The sequence below is a fragment of the Tiliqua scincoides genome, chromosome 11, assembly GCF_035046505.1.
Source record: "Tiliqua scincoides isolate rTilSci1 chromosome 11, rTilSci1.hap2, whole genome shotgun sequence".
In the NCBI taxonomy this organism is placed as follows: Eukaryota; Metazoa; Chordata; class Lepidosauria; order Squamata; family Scincidae; genus Tiliqua; species Tiliqua scincoides.
The window spans coordinates 25,960,208-25,979,385 of NC_089831.1; the positions used below are offsets into that span (position 1 = coordinate 25,960,208).

Genomic DNA, 19,178 nt, shown 5'->3' on the forward strand with positions numbered 1-19,178 from the left:
ATAAAGTTTATTATTATTATTATCTCCCGCCTGCTATTACTCTCACCTAAATACTGGAATGGAGATATAGGCAAAAAAAGGAACCAGTGCAGAATTCCCTCATCTTTTCAAAACTGCCCTTTTGAGTATTTTTTAAAACCACCAGACAAAAAGAAATTGTCCACCCAAGTCCTATGCATGTTTGAGCAGAAATCAGTCCCAATGAATTGAATCAGTCCCAAGACATGAGAGACAGCAGGAAATGGTGCTGGAAAAATACAGGTTGCTGGGACAGTGGTGTAGCTAAAGGGATGGGGGGGGAACATTGCTCTGGGCACCACACCTTAAGGGGGTGTCTTAGAGGCCTCCAAAAGGTTTTCACTGAAAACCAGAAGTGCCTTTTGAAGACCTCTAAGATTATGTATGGGGGATGTTAAAAATTGCAGGGCGAGGGGGGGGGTGTAAATATTTTTTTCTCCCAGACTCCAGGTGGTTTAGTTATGCCACTCTGCTAGAATGAAAGTTGTCAGCAGAACCAACACTTGCTGGAAGGGATTCTGTCTCCTCAGGCACTGAAACAACCAAACTGACAGTATTGCAATTGTTTTTATGTTTTATTTTATGTCACTAATTTATTAGTGTCAATAAGTGCTTTTAGTGTTTTGAAAGCACTGTGCATAAATTGACCCAATTCAGACACAACGTGGTACCACACAAGTCACAGTGAACTGCAGGCCCTTATGCACCTCCTCCAAGTGTGAGGGCAGGCAATCAAAATCTAAGTTGTGGTTTGGAACAAACTACAGTTTCCCATTTCATCTGAACACAGGAAGCCAGTTTGTACAAACCACAGTTAGTAGATGAACCAGAATAGCAAAGCAGGATCAAACTAGTGTTAACCTTTTAAATAAATAACATGGACTGCAGTGTGAAGCATGGTGAAATGGAGAGAGACTGTGCCGTAGCCAAGGGCGTAGCCAAGGGTTTATGGTTAAAGTGATATTTGAACTGGGGACTTCCTGGTTCCCAGATCATACTGCTAGCTACTAAGTTACATGTAGCAGACAATACTAGAATTGCAGCCTGCCCACTCCAGCTGTGTACACTCAATATTGAACAAACACTTTTTCCATGCCACTCATCAGTCCCATTGAAAGAGCGGTTTAAATTGCCCATTGCTAGGAAAAGACCAAATGCGTGGGAAATACAGCAGGCCTGGCATTCAGATAAAGGCTTGGAGATTTTGCACTGACTCACCTCCAGGAAATTGGATATTCTGGGACCAGTAGCTCCAGTGCAGTCACATTGGGGCACGTGGAGGGGGAGCGTGCAGTGGTTGATTCTGAAAGCAGCAAGTCATCAGAAGGCCTGCAGCGCCAGTAGGCAAGCACAGGATCAAGTTATTCAGTGGCAAGGATTTGCACTTTGTGCATGCTCATGGGTCCTCTTCTATTAACACATGAATCTGCCTTCCTATATTTAATCCACCTAGCTCAGCAATGGTAATACTGACTGACAGTGGCTCTGCAGGGTTTCAGGCAAGGATCTTTGCAGCTCTTCCTGGGACCTCCCGCATGGGAATCATGTGCTCTCTCATGTGCTACAGTCTATCCTCAGGGGCTGAGCCCTAAACAGACATAACAGATCACAGGGCTAAGTCCACATTGCAATGACACTGGAAAGATGCAGAAATGTAGCAGCCTTGACCCCTAACATCTTACTTGATAATGAAGGAGGCTGATGAGGACGGGATTCCATCGTTAATCCTACAGTAAAGATTAAAAAAAATCCCCTGGACGCTACAAATTGCAGAGATTGTGGAACAGCAGCATGGAGTTGCTTCAGACCTATCCCTAGGAAGTCAACAATTGCATAAGGACCAGAAAGTGTTCCTTTACAAAACAGAAGCTCCACTGCTCATTGCAGATGAGTCATGTTTCTGGAGAATTCAAGGCAAGAGAAGGCTCTCAGATCAATTTAAGTCAAGCAGGTACCCCAAGTGATGAGCAGAGAACCATTGAAAGGTCAACTTTTTCTACCAGTAATACACTGGGCTGTAGAGGAGGCATTTAGATCAGAGTTGCAGCCCCACCACATCAAAGTCAGAAGAGGGAAGAGGGAGGTGCAGCAATTCACACCTGCATGCTGGAAAACCAGGCGAGTTGCTCCTAATTCTCCATGTGCCACATTTTGGTGGATCTCTCTCTGTAGAAGTTGCTGCATCAACCATAACTCTGTGTCTGCTGGAAGGGGGTTGGCTGGACAACCCCCATTGATCAGCAGTGAAATGTTTTGCCTTTTATGGACACTGAAATTTACAGCCAAGTCGGGATTTGTATTTTTTTTTTTAAATCTTGGCCACACCCAGACATTAGTATTAGCAGCTGCAATTCCTCCCCCTCTGTGGCTGCTGCTGTAAAAGCCAGTATCAGATCAGATCCGCTCCACAGATGCCTGCTGTTCTGCAGGACACTCATTCTAAAGAGCTGTCCCACCACTGCTGCCACAGGATCCTCTTCATCTGGAAGAACAAGCCACTCGGTGCATGCCAAGAACTTGGTAGATGGCTTGGCACCACAGCACTCTCATTCAGCTGGGAGGAATCATCCTCTCCCTCTTTGGGTGGGTCTCCTCGTGTGTCACAACTTTCTTGCCTTCCTGGAAGGACCTCAACTTGGAGCTAAATGAATTTGAGGTCTGGAGCATAGGACTCTGGCATGCCTGCGTCACTCAAGAGGAGAACGGCGTGGAGTGCAAAGCCCACGGGTCCCTGCTGGCCCTCCCTGTGGAATTCAGAGCATCCACCGTTTTAATGCTGGCCTCAAACGGACTGGGACTTCTCGCGTTTGTCCTTGCTGCTTTGGGACTGAACTGCCTGAAAACAAGGGATGAGAAACTGAAAAGACGCCTGGGGGTGACTGGCGGAGCCCTCTTCTGCATGTCTGGAGTGACAACGCTGGTGCCCATCTCATGGGTTGCCTACCGTACAGTACAGGAATTCTGGGATGAGACTGTGCCAGAGATTGTCTCAAGGTGGGAATTTGGTGATGCCTTATTCCTGGGCTGGTTTGCCGGTGTTTTTCTTCTCATAGGTGGGGCTCTTCTCATCTGTTCTGCTTGTTTGCTAGAGCGCCTAAAGCCATCCACACAGTTTGCATCCACAGCCTGTCCTATGCAAGAGCCACAAATTCCAGCTAAATCACAAAATCCCCGCCCGCGTTCAACACCTAAAAATGCAGATCTTGTAATCTGAACAAGACACGTCACAGGTTTCTGCTAGCAAGAGATTTGAGACTATTGAGTGGTTGATATTTAACTAATTGGCTGGGGGTTGAGTTTTGGTTTGGATTCTTCAACAACTGTCTCAAGCCTCTCCCTGTTGGGCCAGTGGTCTACACACAGACAGCAAAGGCAGTTGCAGCACTAGGCTGCCTTTTCAACAGTAGCTGGCACATCTGCTTGCATACCTGCACTTTGAGGAACACGAAAGCAAGTTCTAAATAAGCACTTTTTCTTTAAAACAGTAAAATCAGTAAAACAGTAAAAAAAGTAAAATCTTTAAAATGGATTCCTTTGATACTGTAATATGCATTAGAAGAAGGGGGTACAGCAGCACCAATCTCTTCCTACAAGCAATAAGGGGAAAATGTAGGTTGAAAGGGCATCTTCCTATTCTGCTGAGAAAAATGTCACTGAAGCCACAGGCAACTTCAAGTGGAACACACCTAGAGCCTCTGACCACAGCAGTGTCTCCAAAAGGTAGGGTCAGGATCTCAAAAACTGAAAGTGCTCATTTGTTTTTCTCAAAATCGCAAGACTCACAAAACAGTCCAGTAGCAGTTATGAAGGTGAGGGAAAGAGTATTCCAAGTGCAATTTTATAAAAAAGGGGGAAGACCCCACTGACCAGCAATCCCACACAATTAGAGGTGTTTTTTTTACTAGCTTCTTCTATTCAGTAAATACAATATGCCCAAACTGAAACTGAGAGGCTCTACTTAGCCAATGATGAGAGGAAGATGCCAAGACTGCTTGATGCAGCCAAGTGGCTACAATAGGGAAGGATGGATCCATCTCATCACAATCCCAATTCAGGACCATGCAAAATCAATGATGTTATTGCTGCGTCATACGGTTTCAAACTACAGAGAAGTGGTTTAACCACTAGGTGGTCTAACCCTAACCTTAGCAGATGTTTCACAATAGTAAAATCCATTCACCAGCAGCTCCTATAAAATGCCTGATGAAGTATATTTCAAGGAAAGGTTTGGTACCTTGGTACCTTTTCAGACTGAGCCCATGATACTTGGATACCCTGTTCCAGGGCAGGGTTGAATTAGGTACTCCTCTAAGTGTACAATTCTATCCAAGTGAAGCAGTGCAAGTGCTTGCCCAGCAAGGGGTATCAGAATGTCAGGGCTTGGCCTGTGCTGCTGGGTGGGCACAGTTAGGGGAGCAGAAAAGATCTTGGCAAAGGCAAAACTTTTACCCCAGACCTTCAAGAGCCAGAGCCATTTGGCCAGCACCAGACCAACAGCCTCATAGGCTGCAGCACATAGCAAACCTCACTTAGAGGTGCTTTGGCCAAGTCCCCAAAGTAAAGCAAGCTGGATGAGACCAGGTCTTCTTCCAGGATGCATGCAGCTGGTGGTGCAAGCATGTGGCAACTATCAAGCTTCACTCCCCCCTCAACTCCACAAGGAAGTACAAGACCACCAAAGAAAGAAGGCCAGCCATTCAATGCTTAAAATTCTTATTGCACGTTTATTAAACCAGACAAGGCTCATCAAATATGCACTCTTTCATTCACATCCTGATTTGTCAGTGTTCCAAAAGAACACAAGTTGTTTAAAAACTGACAGGTGCTCCTCTGCAAGCCTGTGTGCATCAGCAAAGAGATTTCACCTGGGCTTAAGGAGCTTCGTTTGCCCCAGTGCTATCCTGGTAATTAAATTCTGCCACTGACACTTTTTGCCCACTGTAAGAAGTCAGAGAAAGGCCCTTTCCTTCTAGGCTTTGCCTTCTGTCTGGTGCTAGAAGGATTTCTGCAGTTCTCTAGTCAAGACTAGTGCCCCTTGTATCCCTAGGGGATGGGTTCCTGCTGTTACCATGGAAATTCAAAACTGGATAACAAGCAGTGACTCCTGTTCACATTTCCTGTCACACTTATGATTCATCTTTGTTTGCAAATGCTTTGCAAAAGGAAGATTTTTCTTTCTTTTGCTTTGGAAGCAGGCACTAAGAACCTAGATTCATAGCTACAAGAACTCCTCTGCTATCCATTTTATGTAAGCATTCCTAAAATTGCCTCCCATAGCATTCCTCAAGCAGCTATGAGTCTAGGTTCTCACTGTCTGCTTCCTGTTCCGAAGCAAAAGAAAAATCTTCCTTTAGCAAACAAAGATAGGTGAGTCATGAGCACAATGGGGGGAATTTGAGAACTGCGGATACGGGACGAAGAAACATGGACAAGGCCTCGATGTACAGTCTACTGTCTGAAGATTTTTCAAAAAGGGAAGTTGTACGTCCCACCACCAAATGGACTCCCTGAAGAGGACTGTCCTGATGTGACTCAAGGTTCAATTTAAATGCAACATGGGTCATGGGTTAAGCACTTACCTGTGTAAAACATTCTGAGTGCCCATTTGTGTGCAAGTGCGCTCACAACAGACATTGGTTCAAACACGTAGTGTTGGCACACCAGCCATCAGAGAACTGGCATGGTTGCTGGCTTGCCAACTCTATATGCAACTGGACCAGTGCATGAGGCAAGCGCAGTGCAAAAAGCAGTAAGGTATGTGTGAGACGCTCGTAATAGGTATATTTGCCCTTGGCTGCAGGACATACAAAACTGGGCATGACAAAAGTGTGCACACAATACTTTGTGTGTTTAAAACAGCACATTTTATAAAACGTTTCTCACTATGTTCTCATAGGAAGGAAGGCAAATGCAGCTATGGGCAAAGATACACTGCAAAACCTGAGTGAATGTTCCAGCTGGGTGCCTGTTCATGTAGTATGCAGGCCAAAGGGTGCCCTTTTCATCTCGTAGCCCTTTTCTAGGCACACACAGTATTGACTGGGTCTAGATACAGATTGTCTTGATCAGGGTCATGGCGCTCTCCTCCGTGCTCCATTTCAAAGAAAGAGGCAGCTGCAACCCCACGTCCTGGGGCTTGCGGTCCCCACTATCTCACACAGTAGAGTCGGCAGAGTTTATTTCACAGTCACGGCCGAGGCCCCATGAATGGACTCCATCACTGCAGCAAATCGGCTGCAGAGGTCATAGGGCGAATTGGGGCGGATCTTGGGTGGCTCTTTCAGGATGACTCCCTCCGCAGAGCAGTCCAGCAGGCGGGGCAGAAATTCACCCAGCTTCAGTTGCAGGTCTTCTGTGAAAGACATTGGACATGTGCTGGTGGCAACTTCAAAGCCAATGGTTAGTCTCCAGTTAAAACCAACCTTCCCATAAACCACATGACAAGGGCTAAAGAAGCCAGATGCTCCCAACAGTGCTCTGGCCTGTTCGATCTCCATGAATTCAAAAGGCATTTTAGGAGCAAGGGTGCTGAGTGGTAGATGTCACCCTCTGCTGGACAAAATAATAGTTGATGGAGGCCCATTTTTGAGAACTTAGCCAGAGAGACACAGCAGCCTGCTTTCAAGTCATCAATCACACTTCCCTCAACTCGGATGCTAGGATGAGTAAAAGATTCCCGCTCTACAGCGGCCTCTTCCATCCCTTGGTATCTCTGAGGTGAAACCAATCTGCAGTGTATGGATTGCAAGGTCAACAGATCTTGTGATGCTGTGAGAAAGTCAGTCTGAGAGCACTGCTGGGAAGGGGGGACAGAATATGGTCAATCCAACAAATCTGAGCACACACCAACGTGATTTTTGGGAGCAGGGAATGCTACCAATTCTCACCAATAAGCACAAAGAAATGTTGATTGGTACAGCTCAGCCTGCCAGAACTGGGAGCCAGTAAGTCCATGTCTCAGCCAAGATCAGTGAAATTCCACATCGGCAATAGGAGAAACTAAGGAATCCAGTCCTAGCTTTTGAATATGTTCAGATGCACAGCTCAGACCTTGTCATCCATGGATTTTGTATCCACTGACTTGACTCAATGCAGGTCCCCCAACCCATATTGAGACCCAACCCGGATCCTCTCAACATGACTAGTCACATCTGGAGGGTGTTCTGAGGCTTGGGGAAGGCCATGTGCTGTCTCCCTGGCCCTCAAAAGGCCTTTGAACTGTGGTTCTCAAACTTTTGGGAGATTTACTCCCAAAGTCTTTGTGAGGGAGGGGCGAAGGCAGCATCGAGATACCCAGGATTGTGTGGCTAAGGGGGCTGCTTTTACTTACTGTGGGATTGGGCAAGCAGGAGAAGCTGGGAACCCCATGCAGCCTTTCGCAGGGTTCCTTGAGGCTTGGAGTGTTAAAAAAGTGAGCGCAAACCACATCCTGGCTGCGTTCACAAACCAGAAGTGGTTTGTGCTTGTTATTTTTTAACATTCCAGGTCTTGGGGAGCCATGCGGAGGGCTGCACAGGGCTCCCTGCTCCTGCTTGCCCAAGCCCACAGTAAGTGAAATTATCCCCCTCGCCCCCCCTCAGTGACGTGATCCTGGGGATCGTGTCACTGCCCCCTCCTTCCCCCCATCCCTTAACAGGACAGGGGAAGCTTTACAGGAACTGGTGAGTCACAACCCACCAGTTTGAGAACCACTGCCTTAGAGCATCACTTCCGGCTTTTCAGGAAAAAAACTAGTGACATTCTAAGGCCTTCTGGAAGCAACCTCCCTGGGCCTCCAAACACCCTCTTGATGTGACAGGACCAGCAGATTTCATTATCAACAGATTTCCAGGAATGGAACCCCTGCGGAAGCCAAGGCACGACTAGTCATTCAACAGACAAGAGAGTTTCTTTGGTTAGCTTAGCTGAATGCTTATCAATACACATGTTCAGACACATCTTGGGAGCCCAGGGAAGGCTGTGCTAGCAATGTATTTCTCTAGAGCAGGGACTAGGGATTTCCAACACCCGCAGCAGGGGATGCCCACGGGCACGTTTTCCTACCATTCATGTCTTTTCCCAGGTAAGAGCACCAGCGACTCCTCATCACCTCTATGGCATCCAAGTCATCCTGGGAGATGTTGTTGTTTATAATGAGATGCATGCAGGGGATGATCTGCTCATTCAGGATGCTCACACCTTCCGCCACACTCCGCTCATTGCTGCTTTCAAAGAGAGCGGCTGCAGCTTCATTCAACTTCTGCAGAAAAGCAAGAAGAGAAGACAGACTCAGGGGACTTGCACAGGAGCACAGCTGGGTGTTGACAGAATGCAATGCTGGTGGTGCGAGTTAAGTAACACTGAACATTTGGGCATAGCTGCACTGCCTTGATCAAAGCCAAGTAGCTGCGAGTTACTCTCTGGTGTAGGAAAGGAGTGCATAGTGAATGGTACACTTGAGAAAGCAGCTGTAATCCACTCAGGACTGAGAGGACAGTCCTGAGTTTCAAAGTCTAACAGGGGAACAGAGGAAGACACTTGCAAGCTGAAGAAGAGAATGAACAAGTCACTTCTTCAGAGAGTGGGAAGAGGCTGCAAACACCAGCGTTTACAAAGGCAGCTTTGCAAGATCTTTATGTTCTGCACATCTTTGCCAGGGTTAATGGGAAACTCCTTTTCATATATTGTTGGGTCTCAACCAAACAGGCCTGAATACATATGTGACTGTGATATGGAAATTAAAAGAAAAAGGGATGTGTTTGAAGGTGGGGGAGGGAGGAAAAGATGAGAAACTGCTGCTGCTACCAACCAAGAGACACTTCCTTCTGTAGAGAGCAATCAACGATTCATCTGCACCTCTGCTGGGTCCCTCGATCAGCAGGGCCATGTTGCACTGATAGGCATACACCAGGTAGGTCAGAGCCTCGTAGTACCTTACAGGAGAAAGAGGAAATAAGGGTGAGCTACCTGGCCCTTCAGAATTACCAACATCTGTACAGACTACTTTTCTTGTATCACTTCAGCCGCCCACGTAGAACTGAAAGGAAGCCCCTCCCTGCCCGCTCTTTTCCTCCTGCACTCTTCCATCCCTAACCAATAGCCCTTGCACAGTTTCAGCCTTCTGTTTTTCAGTCTGCGTTCAGGCTTAAGGCTGAATTATCAGACTGTTACTGTACTCTGCCCATGGTTCTCAGGCAGCTGCCAAGGGATAACATAGCACAAAAAAATATCTATTGCTTGAAGGAAGTTGGAACACAAGTGGCAAACTGATAACATTTTTTGTGGGCGGGGAGTGCCCTCTTGATTTCTACCTTATATGGCTTTCACTTGTTGATGTATATCAATATTAAGTTTATCTCCTTGGTGATTGTGCTGTTAAGTGTAAATACTTTTTTCCCATGTGTAAGGTAAATTTCCCCCCCCCCACTCTTTTCCACAGTTTTACATGGTTTTTTATGACTGTAAATATATTTAGAGAAAAGCAAGAACCAAAGTAATTTACATGAAACTTACTTTTCATTCTGATAGAGCTCCAAACCCGTCAAGAGGTACACAGATACCTTGCGGAACAAACTGTATTCTTCATGCCATTTCTGTTCAGAAGTAGAAGATGGTTGAAAACCAGCAGATGGTTCAATATGCCTAGCCCTGGTTTCTCTTAACCCGTCCCTTTCCTCTTGAAGTTTTCAGACAACTTAATTAGTTACAATATTGTAGTTGCCAAAGTTCCTTATCTCTACTATGGAAGTCATTCTCCTTTAGACTGCATGCATGTAGACTGCCGACAGAGATAGAGAGAGAGAGAGAGAGAGAGAGAGCACGAGCACAAGAACGGTTGCAGGCCAGCAACTATTCAAAACTGTGCACAGGTATCAAAGAAAAATGTCAAGTGGCTTTCAGTGGCTCTGCATCAGGGGTTGGCAACCTACGGCCCATGGGCTGGATCTACCCACCACCCAAAGTCATGTGGCCTGCAAGGAGCTCTGCTTGGGAGGTGAAGGCTCTCACCAATTTGCCATGCGCCAGACAGAAAATGGCAGAGCCACCTGCCTAGGCACACAGAGTCTGTCCCAGGCTCTGCCATTCACTGGCAGGCACATAGCAAATTGGGTGGGAAACTTTTCACTTCCAGGAGCTTGGCAACCCAGAAGGTGGGCAATGATGAGATTGTCGAATGTCTGGTCCCTTTGCCAAAAAGGATGCTGACACCTGCTCGAGAGTGACCTTCTATGTCTAGGCATAGCTTGTGAGCCAACATTTAGGAAAAGACTTCTCTCTCTAATCCAAAAATGGAGTCAGGAGCACATCACTTTTCAAAAGAGCAGAGCACCACATGCTGTGATTCCAAGGAGAGGAACAGGATTCCAAGGAGCGTTCTCTGAGGTGCTACCTGTTCCACGCGCAGGGCCAGCTAGGCAGACGGAGATCAGGGATCTCAATGCGTGGATGAGACGGTGGTGTAGGGAGGAGGGGTTTAGATTCGTTAGGCACTGGGGAACGTTTTGGGACAAGCGGGGCCTGTACAAGAGGGACGGGCTCCATTTGAACCAGAATGGAACCAGACTGCTGGCGCATAACATTAAAAAGGTGGCAGAGCAGCTTTTAAACTGATCCCTGGGGGAAGGCCGACAGGAGCCGAGGGGCATCCGGTTCGGGACTCCTCATCCCTATGGGATGAGGATGGGGAGGTTAGAGAACAACAAGACAAAGGCAGGGTAGGAGAAGAAATTGGGAAAGGTAGGGTGATGGGATGTGATAGACGGTTTGGCACAATGAGAGGATGCGGGGACAAAGGAGCAAATAAGCAGCCCATCCTGGGGCATTCCGTGTATAAATGCTTTTATGTGAATGCCCGAAGTCTACGAGCAAAGGTGGGAGAACAGGAATGTCTGGTGACAAGGGAAAATATTGACATAGTGGGCATAACAGAAACCTGGTGGAATGCGGAGAATCAGTGGGATACCGCAATCCCGGGCTATAAACTCTACAGGAGGGACAGGCAGGGGCGTGTTGGAGGTGGGGTGGCCCTTTATGTTAAGGAAGGGATAGAATCCAGCAAAGTAGAGATTGAAGGTGGGTCCGACTCCACCGTAGAATCTTTGTGGGTTAAATTACCAGGCTTGTGCAGCGATGTAATACTGGGGGCGTGCTATCGTCCTCCAGACCAGAAATCGGATGGGGACCTTGAAATGAGGAAACAGATCAGGGAGGTGACAAGGAGGGACAGGGTTGTAATCATGGGGGACTTCAATTATCCTCATATTGACTGGGTCAATTTGTGTTCTGGTCACGATAAGGAAACCGGATTTCTTGACGTGCTAAATGACTGTGGCTTAGATCAGCTAGTCACAGAGCCCACCAGAGGACAGGTGACTCTGGATTTAATTTTGTGCGGTAAGCAGGACCTGGTTAGAGATGTAAACGTTACTGAGCCATTGGGGAACAGTGATCATGCTGCGATCCGTTTTGACGTGCACATTGGGGGAAGAATACCAGGCAAATCTCTAACAAAAACCCTTGACTTCCGACAGGGGGACTTCCCTCAAATGAGGAGGCTGGTTAGAAGGAGGTTGAAAGGGAGGGTAAAAAGAGTCCAATCTCTCCAGAGTGCATGGAGGCTGCTTAAAACAACAGTAATAGAGGCCCAGCAGAGGTGTATACCGCAAAGAAAGAAGGGTTCCACTAAATCCAGGAGGGTGCCCGCATGGCTAACCAGCCAAGTTAGAGAGGCTGTGAAGGGCAAGGAAGCTTCCTTCCATAAATGGAAGTCTTGCCCTAATGAGGAGAATAAAAAGGAACATAAACTGTGGCAAAAGAAATGTAAGAAGGTGATACTGGAGGCCAAGAGAGACTATGAGGAACGCATGGCCAGCAACATTAAGGGGAATAATAAAAGCTTCTTCAAATATGTTAGAAGCAGGAAACCCGCCAGAGAAGCGGTTGGCCCTCTGGATGGTGAGGGAGGGAAAGGGGAGATAAAAGGAGACTAAGAAATGGCAGAGAAATTAAATGAGTTCTTTGCATCTGTCTTCACAGCAGAAGACCTCGGGCAGATACCGCTGCCCGAACGGCCCCTCCTGACCAAGGAGTTAAATCAGATAGAGGTTAAAAGAGAAGATGTTTCAGACCTCATTGATAAATTAAAGATCAATAAGTCACCGGACCCTGATGGCATCCACCCAAGGGTTATTAAGGAATTGAAGAATGAAGTTGCAGATCTCTTGACTAAGGTATGCAACTTGTCCCTCAAAACGGCCACGGTGCCAGAAGATTGGAGGATAGCAAATGTCACACCTATTTTTAAAAAGGGAAAGAGGGGGGACCCGGGAAACTATAGGCCGGTCAGCCTAACATCCATACTAGGTAAGATGGTGGAATGCCTCATCAAAGATAGGATCTCAGAACACATAGACGAACAGGCCTTGCTGAGGGAGAGTCAGCATGGCTTCTGTAAGGGTAAGTCTTGCCTCACCAACCTTATAGAATTCTTTGAAAAGGTCAACAGGCATGTGGATGCGGGAGAACCCGTGGACATTATATATCTGGACTTTCAGAAGGCGTTTGACACGGTCCCTCACCAAAGGCTACTGAAAAAACTCCACAGTCAGGGAATTAGAGGACAGGTCCTCTCGTGGATTGAGAACTGGTTGGAGGCCAGGAAGCAGAGAGTGGGTGTCAATGGGCAATTTTCACAATGGAGAGAGGTGAAAAGCAGTGTGCCCCAAGGATCTGTCCTGGGACCGGTGCTTTTCAACCTCTTCATAAATGACCTGGAGACAGGGTTGAGCAGTGAAGTGGCTAAGTTTGCAGACGACATCAAACTTTTCTGAGTGGTAAAGACCAGAAGTGATTGTGAGGAGCTCCAGAAGGATCTCTCCAGACTGGCAGAATGGGCAGCAAAATGGCAGATGCGCTTCAATGTCAGTAAGTGTAAAGTCATGCACATTGGGGCAAAAAATCAAAACTTTAGATATAGGCTGATGGGTTCTGAGCTGTCTGTGACAGATCAGGAGAGAGATCTTGGGGTGGTGGTGGACAGGTCGATGAAAGTGTCGACCCAATGTGCGGCGGCAGTGAAGAAGGCCAATTCTATGCTTGGGATCATTAGGAAGGGTATTGAGAACAAAACGGCTAGTATTATAATGCCGTTGTACAAATCGATGGTAAGGCCACACCTGGAGTATTGTGCCCAGTTCTGGTCGCCGCATCTCAAAAAAGACATAGTGGAAATGGAAAAGTTGCAAAAGAGAGCGACTAAGATGATTCCTGGGCTGGGGCACCTTCCTTATGAGGAAAGGCTACGGCGTTTGGGCCTCTTCAGCCTAGAAAAGAGACGCTTGAGGGGGGGACATGATTGAGACATACAAAATTATGCAGGGAATGGACAGAGTGGATAGGGAGATGCTCTTTACACTCTCACATAATACCAGAACCAGGGGACATCCACTAAAATTGAGTGTTGGGCGGGTTAGGACAGACAAAAGAAAATATTTCTTTACTCAGCGCGTGGTCGGTCTGTGGAACTCCTTGCCACAGGATGTGGTGCTTGCGTCTAGCCTAGACGCCTTTAAAAGGGGATTGGACAAGTTTCTGGAGGAAAAATCCATTATGGGGTACAAGCCATGATGTGTATGCGCAACCTCCTGATTTTAGAAACGGGCTATGTCAGAATGCCAATGCAAGGGAGGGCACCAGGATGAGGTCTCTTGTTATCTGGTGTGCTCCCTGGGGCATTTGGTGGGCCGCTGTGAGATACAGGAAGCTGGACTAGATGGGCCTATGGCCTGATCCAGTGGGGCTGTTCTTATGTTCTTATGACTAGTTTCATTGTATGTACTACCCAGTTGTCCCAAAAATTTCTGCTATTTCTGCTGCTGTCTTGCTGTGGGGCAAAACACGTTTTTCCTTTCCCCCTTCCAAAAAAAGAAAAAAAAAATGGCAGTGAAACATGCCTTTGAGTATGTGTACCACCGAATGAATTCTGAATAGTCGCACCAACAGCCCCTTCGAGGAAACTCAGCACAAAACCATTACACACACGCCAACAGGAACAGATCTAGATCACAAAAGCTGCCAATCTAGGTACAGCTGTATTTGTCTGCTGCTGGGTTATTAGGATGCCAACACCTGGCCTGCATCTTTGACACGTCAAGGTCTAGAACTAATGGCATATTTCTGGCCAGGGATTTTTACCTTGTACTCTTCCATGTCCACATCATCAGGGCCAATCTCTTTCAACTTTGCCCGTGCCACCTTCATAATACTGATTGACCTGTTCACAGGAGAACAAAAAATTAAGCAACACCCAAAACCCAAGGGTCTTAAATCAGTTCACTACTGAGAATTCAACCTCCCCTCCCCCCACCATCACATTGTGGAGCTTAGGGCAACATTTTACTCTATAAAGTAACAGCTTCATTGCCAGAAGCCTGCACAGAACAACAACATTTATTACTGATCACCGCTAATAAGTCACTAGACACAACCTACAGTCTCAATTCTGTTCCTAAAACTGAGATCCCATTGCTGGGTATAGTGACACTTCCACGCAATTCCCAAGCAAGCCTTGGGGAACAAAAGAGATGCAATGTGTGGAGTATTCTGTTTTGCCTTCTGTTCTGAACAAACCTTTCATCATAGCTGAGGTTTCTGTCTGCAAACTGCTCCAGAAGAGTCCGTTCCACCACCTGCTTAGGAGCATCGTTCTGCAAGAGGTACACCAGGACGTGCTGAAGCCGGGGGTCACTTTGAGGCGTTGGGCTCTCTTTGGACAGGAAGTACAGCCTGGAGTATTCTTCATGGAATGCCTACGGAAGCCATGAACCAATGACTACTTTTGATTCCTTACAAGCTCACAAAAGAGAAGTTCTACTTCCTCAAAAACTAATCTCAAAACCCCAACCAAGTAATTGCTATATGCCAAAACCCAATCCTAGAACACCTGATGGATGTGGAAGCCCCTTAATTCATGGTGCAGGTGACCCTAACAGGGACCTGCTCCTGTCATACAAGAATCTGGTGCATCCAGGTGAGCACGAAATCATACTTCTGGGTGCAGCAGTACCAATGAAGCTCTAAGGAGCAGAACAAGCTTAAGCATTAGGTTGTAATGCTATATTCCTGCAATTGTAAGAGACATTAGCTCAGGCAGACTCTGTTGTGCCTGGGGCACAGCACTCAGCAGAATGAACTGCTAAGAAACACACTAGGCTGATCTGTGAGGGCTCTTTCTGGACACAGAGAAAGCACCAGTGTGCAAGATAGGCACTGCTACTCAACAACTCCTGCTGGGAAAAGAAGCCCCACTCAACTCTGGAAGCTCTGACAGTAGAGGAAGATTTAACGATGCGAAACAAGCATATCCAGTTTAAACCCAAATCAGTGACATGCATCCCTTCATAAAGAAAGGAAAAAGAACTATGGGAAAGTCAGGCGTTTCCAGGTGCTGTTTTGTTCTAACTCACTCAGGTTTTGCACTTGTGCATAAGTGAAACATGGCAGGGCAGAAAGAGGGAAAGAGCAATGAAGTGCAGTTGGTGTCCAGACTAAGGGTTTTTGTGCACTACCCACCAATAAGACAAAGTCAGCACACCCAGGTGCGAAGGAGTACCTTAACTAGTCCCGCTTCAGACCCATCCCGATCAAAGGTCTGACGGGCCTTAGCAATGGCCAGGATCACCCCCTGCATGGCGGGGCTAAGCATCACCTGCCACAAAGAACAGAAAAAAGAAAGGAGATGGGGAGGGGGAAGGAGAAACAGGCAGCAGCAAGAGAAAGAAGAGGCGTGCCATATAAGGCATGCAGGTGTTAAGAGCCAAGTTCTGCTGGGAGGCTCCAATGCTGTGGGAAGTTCCTGTGGTTCTGGCCACATACATGTAGGCAGGAACCCTGCAATGTTGGGCCTTCCTTGGCTGTTTCACCATCTACAAAAGCATTAGAAGAAAAGAGCACTTCTTGCGCATGCATGTCCAGCCCGCCTTTCTTCCAAGGACCTCAGGAGAATCTGTGGATGATTCCCAAAGCCATCCTGTGAGGGAGGTTAGACCTAGTGCGACTGGCCCAGGAGCACCCAGGGAGCTTTATGGAGGGATGGAGAGTCTAACTTGGGTCTCCTCTGCCCTAGTACAACACTAACCATTATATCACACTGGCTCAAGTAGTGGCTGGTTTTTCTATATAACAAGGACAGTGAGCGAGTGCGCGAGTGTGTGTACATGCAGTAAGTTAGTGATATCTGATCTACCCACACGACCACCCTTGCTTAGAAGCATGGACAAACTGAAAGCAGCTCTGGGGAACACAGAGATGCATCTTCCATTTCCACTCCCCCTCTCTGTCTCAAATAGCACACAACAATTGTTGAGCAAGTGTGAACATGTACACAGCTACTCCTTTGTAGGTTACTACTGATGGACTTATTTAAATTATCAATTCCTAATTATTTCCTAATAATCCCCAAAGCACATTCTGTTCATTGTGCCTCTATGCCAAACCAAATGTTTCCAAGCCCAGGAAAGCAGCCTGGATCTAGAACCATCATGACGACTATCACACCCTTCCAAACACCTACCTCCTTCCCCAGCATGCAAAACTTCTTGACTTCTGTGCAGAAGCTGCTATGCCTCCCCCCTTTCTGCACCTGGACAACAAAAAGGCCTCCAAGTGTAGGGAGTGGGGAAGTGAACAAGGAGCCTGACAACTGCTGGCAATCAGAGAAGTGAGAAGGCACAGAGCCACAACAACCTAACAAACTGGGGGGGGGGAGGAGAAGGGGGAACTGTCATGTATTGGAGTGGCTAAAAGCAACCCCAAGCCACTTTAGAGATTATCCACAACGGAAAAGTGGATGAGAAACCAAGTAAAAAAATGCTGGGAGGCAGAGACTGCAATCTTAAGCACAATCGTTTGGGAGCAAGTTCTAGGGATGCCCATCAGGTCCACAATTCCATGTAACTGTGCTTAAGGTAAGCAAGGATCAAAACCTTGACAAGAGAGCTGCACCTAACAAGACTGGTGTGCACGTTTTGCAGTGCAAGCCAGAGCTGCGTGCCCCAAACTCCATGCTTCTTGCAGAACACACAGGCACTCGGCTGTGTACCTCCTCATTATATCCATCTGCATCCGTTCTAACTAGAATCTTTCCCACACTGGGGATCTCCACTTCAGAGACCTGTGAGCCCGGCATGGAGGGAGGCTCCGCCCCCTTAGCGTCCTGCTGCTCCTCTGCCTGAGCTGGGAGGTTTTCTTCTTCTGGGATGACCTTGGGTGGTTCTGCCTCCTTTGGCTGTGGCAGTAGAGACAAGGAAAAATAAGGCTGAGAAACCAAGAGAGAAATGAGAGGGAGAGCAAAGCCAGGCAGAAAAGATCAAGTTAGAGGTGGCAGGAGCAGAGGCTGGAGCAAGAGGAGGTGTGTATTAACACAAGACTACAAAGAGAGCAGTCAGCATAGATCCAAGCAGAGCGACCCACCTCCTGAAAAGCAGCCTCCACACCAGCCTTTTCATATGCTTCAGTAGTCTTGGCAATGGCTTGAGCAGTCTGGTCTTTGATGATCATGGCATGCTCGGAGGAGAGGGAACGTGCCTCATGTTCGCAAGGCGAAGGCTGTCCTGAGGAGGCAAAAAAGGACTGCATAGTTGGCTTTCAGCAAGACGTCTGAAATGGGAAGGTGCTGGGCCCTCAACCCACAGATGGAGGGGAACAGGGGCAAGCAGGAGTGAACTAATGCCGTGTGCAACTTCCACAGGACTGGCTGCTCCTCTCACCTTGTCCAGAGTCAGAAGAAAGATACTGAGATTCTAGCGAGGCTGAGGACTGCTCTATTTGGGCCATCTTGCAGGACTGCTCCTCCCATTCCGCCATTTCCTGTTCAAGTCTCCAGTTGTCCTCTTGAATGTACTGCTGCAGTTCCACAGGCAAAGATTCAACCTCTCTCTGGGACTGTCCATCTTCATGATCTACTGAAGACAAACAGCCAGTTGGCACTGGTGCTTTCAGTATTGTAAACAATGCACAAGTTCGTTTTTTAAGTAGAAAAACATATCTAACATAATGCACAAAACCAACACTACAATAAAAGCAGCAGGACATTAAGATCTTCCAGAAGAACCGAGAAGCAAAATCAGAGAATTGCAGAACAGCAAAATTCAGCAACACTAAACCCTATGAACATATCTATTTTAACTTTTGTTTTGGAACAATCAGAGTTGGTGCCTTCCTCAATCAGGGCACCACCACAACCGAGAACGTCCTCACCGCAGCTAGAACAGCCACCTGATTTCACCCAGCAATGGTGGTCAGTAAACGGCCTCCAATGCAGGCAGAGTTTGCCTTTGCATCCCATCTTATTGGCTCAGTTTTAATCAAGAAACTTGATGAGAAGTGAAGCCAAGAGCCAGTCTCTGGAACATCCCATCTGGGCATTTTGGACAGGAACAGGTTCAGATTTACCTACCGCCCTATCATCAGGATGGAACAGGCTTGCACAGGCATGCTGGAGATTTCAAGTAGCAGTAAAATCTCACATCCTGGCCTAGTCAAGCCATTTGTTTCAATGGGACTTGCTATTTATTTCCTGTATTTCTACGCCACCTTTCTCCCTGAAGGGACCCATATCTAGTGCTATTCACTAGATATCCACAGGGCCCAATGCCAGAACCAACATCTGAAGGCACAAAGATGCACCCAATTCGAGGGGGGCAGTCTGTGATGGCCCTCAGACCAGCCTGTATCAACCAACACCAATGCTTGTGGAGCCACAAGTTCAAGATTATCCAGCCACAAGACTTTCAGAACCATCACCTGCAGCAAAATGCGGTAGCTTTTCACTGATGTACATCAAGCAATAGGCACTGGCATTCCTCAGGCCCCCAAAAGAGTCCCTCTCCAGTTCTTCCCAGGACGCCTCCGTCACAGAGATGTCATTGTACTTGAGCCAGCTCTTCCGGGGCTGGTTGTAGATGTAGGCCCAGTAGTGGCCAGCATTAGCCTGGCCTTCATGAACCAGGACAGCATGCAAGTGATAAGGGACCTGGAAGGCAGACACACACAGGCTTATTTTTAGCAGGTGGAGCAACAGGACCTCGGGACAGAGAAATTCCCAGCTGTTGTGCTTGTAAGAACTATTCATTCAAACAATCATGGCTGAACTCAGACATTCCTTTCCTCCTGGCTTAATTAAT

The 19,178-nt window shown here is 47.2% G+C and overlaps 2 protein-coding genes across 12 annotated transcripts in view; one reads left to right on the forward strand and one right to left on the reverse strand.

Annotated features, from left to right (window-relative positions):
- The first annotated feature begins 2,542 nt into the window (after positions 1-2,542).
- Positions 2,543-3,232, forward strand: CLDN25 (claudin 25). The gene has a single exon (XM_066639170.1). The coding sequence runs from the start codon at positions 2,543-2,545 to the stop codon at positions 3,230-3,232; it is 690 nt and encodes a 229-aa protein (XP_066495267.1).
- Positions 3,233-4,722: 1,490 nt separating this feature from the next.
- The window catches only part of USP28 (ubiquitin specific peptidase 28), a 36,445-nt gene continuing 21,989 nt past the window's right edge, over positions 4,723-19,178 (reverse strand). For 4 of the 11 annotated variants that reach the window (XM_066639743.1, XM_066639745.1, XM_066639744.1 and 1 more), the window contains exons 16-26: positions 18,799-19,027; positions 17,763-17,957; positions 17,467-17,606; positions 17,096-17,281; positions 15,608-15,703; positions 14,626-14,804; positions 14,191-14,269; positions 9,511-9,590; positions 8,807-8,930; positions 8,062-8,257; positions 4,723-6,370 (exon numbers count right to left, since the gene is read on the reverse strand). In XM_066639743.1, the coding sequence (XP_066495840.1) occupies positions 6,195-6,370; positions 8,062-8,257; positions 8,807-8,930; positions 9,511-9,590; positions 14,191-14,269; positions 14,626-14,804; positions 15,608-15,703; positions 17,096-17,281; positions 17,467-17,606; positions 17,763-17,957; positions 18,799-19,027 (1,680 nt within the window). In that variant the 3' untranslated portion in view covers positions 4,723-6,194. The remainder of the gene's footprint in view (positions 6,371-8,061; positions 8,258-8,806; positions 8,931-9,510; positions 9,591-14,190; positions 14,270-14,625; positions 14,805-15,607; positions 15,704-17,095; positions 17,282-17,466; positions 17,607-17,762; positions 17,958-18,798; positions 19,028-19,178) is intronic. The other 7 variants (XM_066639747.1, XM_066639742.1, XM_066639751.1 and 4 more) reach the window with 4 other exon arrangements.

Excerpts from the sequence above, each read along its gene's own strand:
- CLDN25 (XM_066639170.1), top strand. The coding sequence starts at position 2,543 with ATGGCTTGGCACCACAGCACTCTCATTCAGCTGGGAGGAATCATCCTC.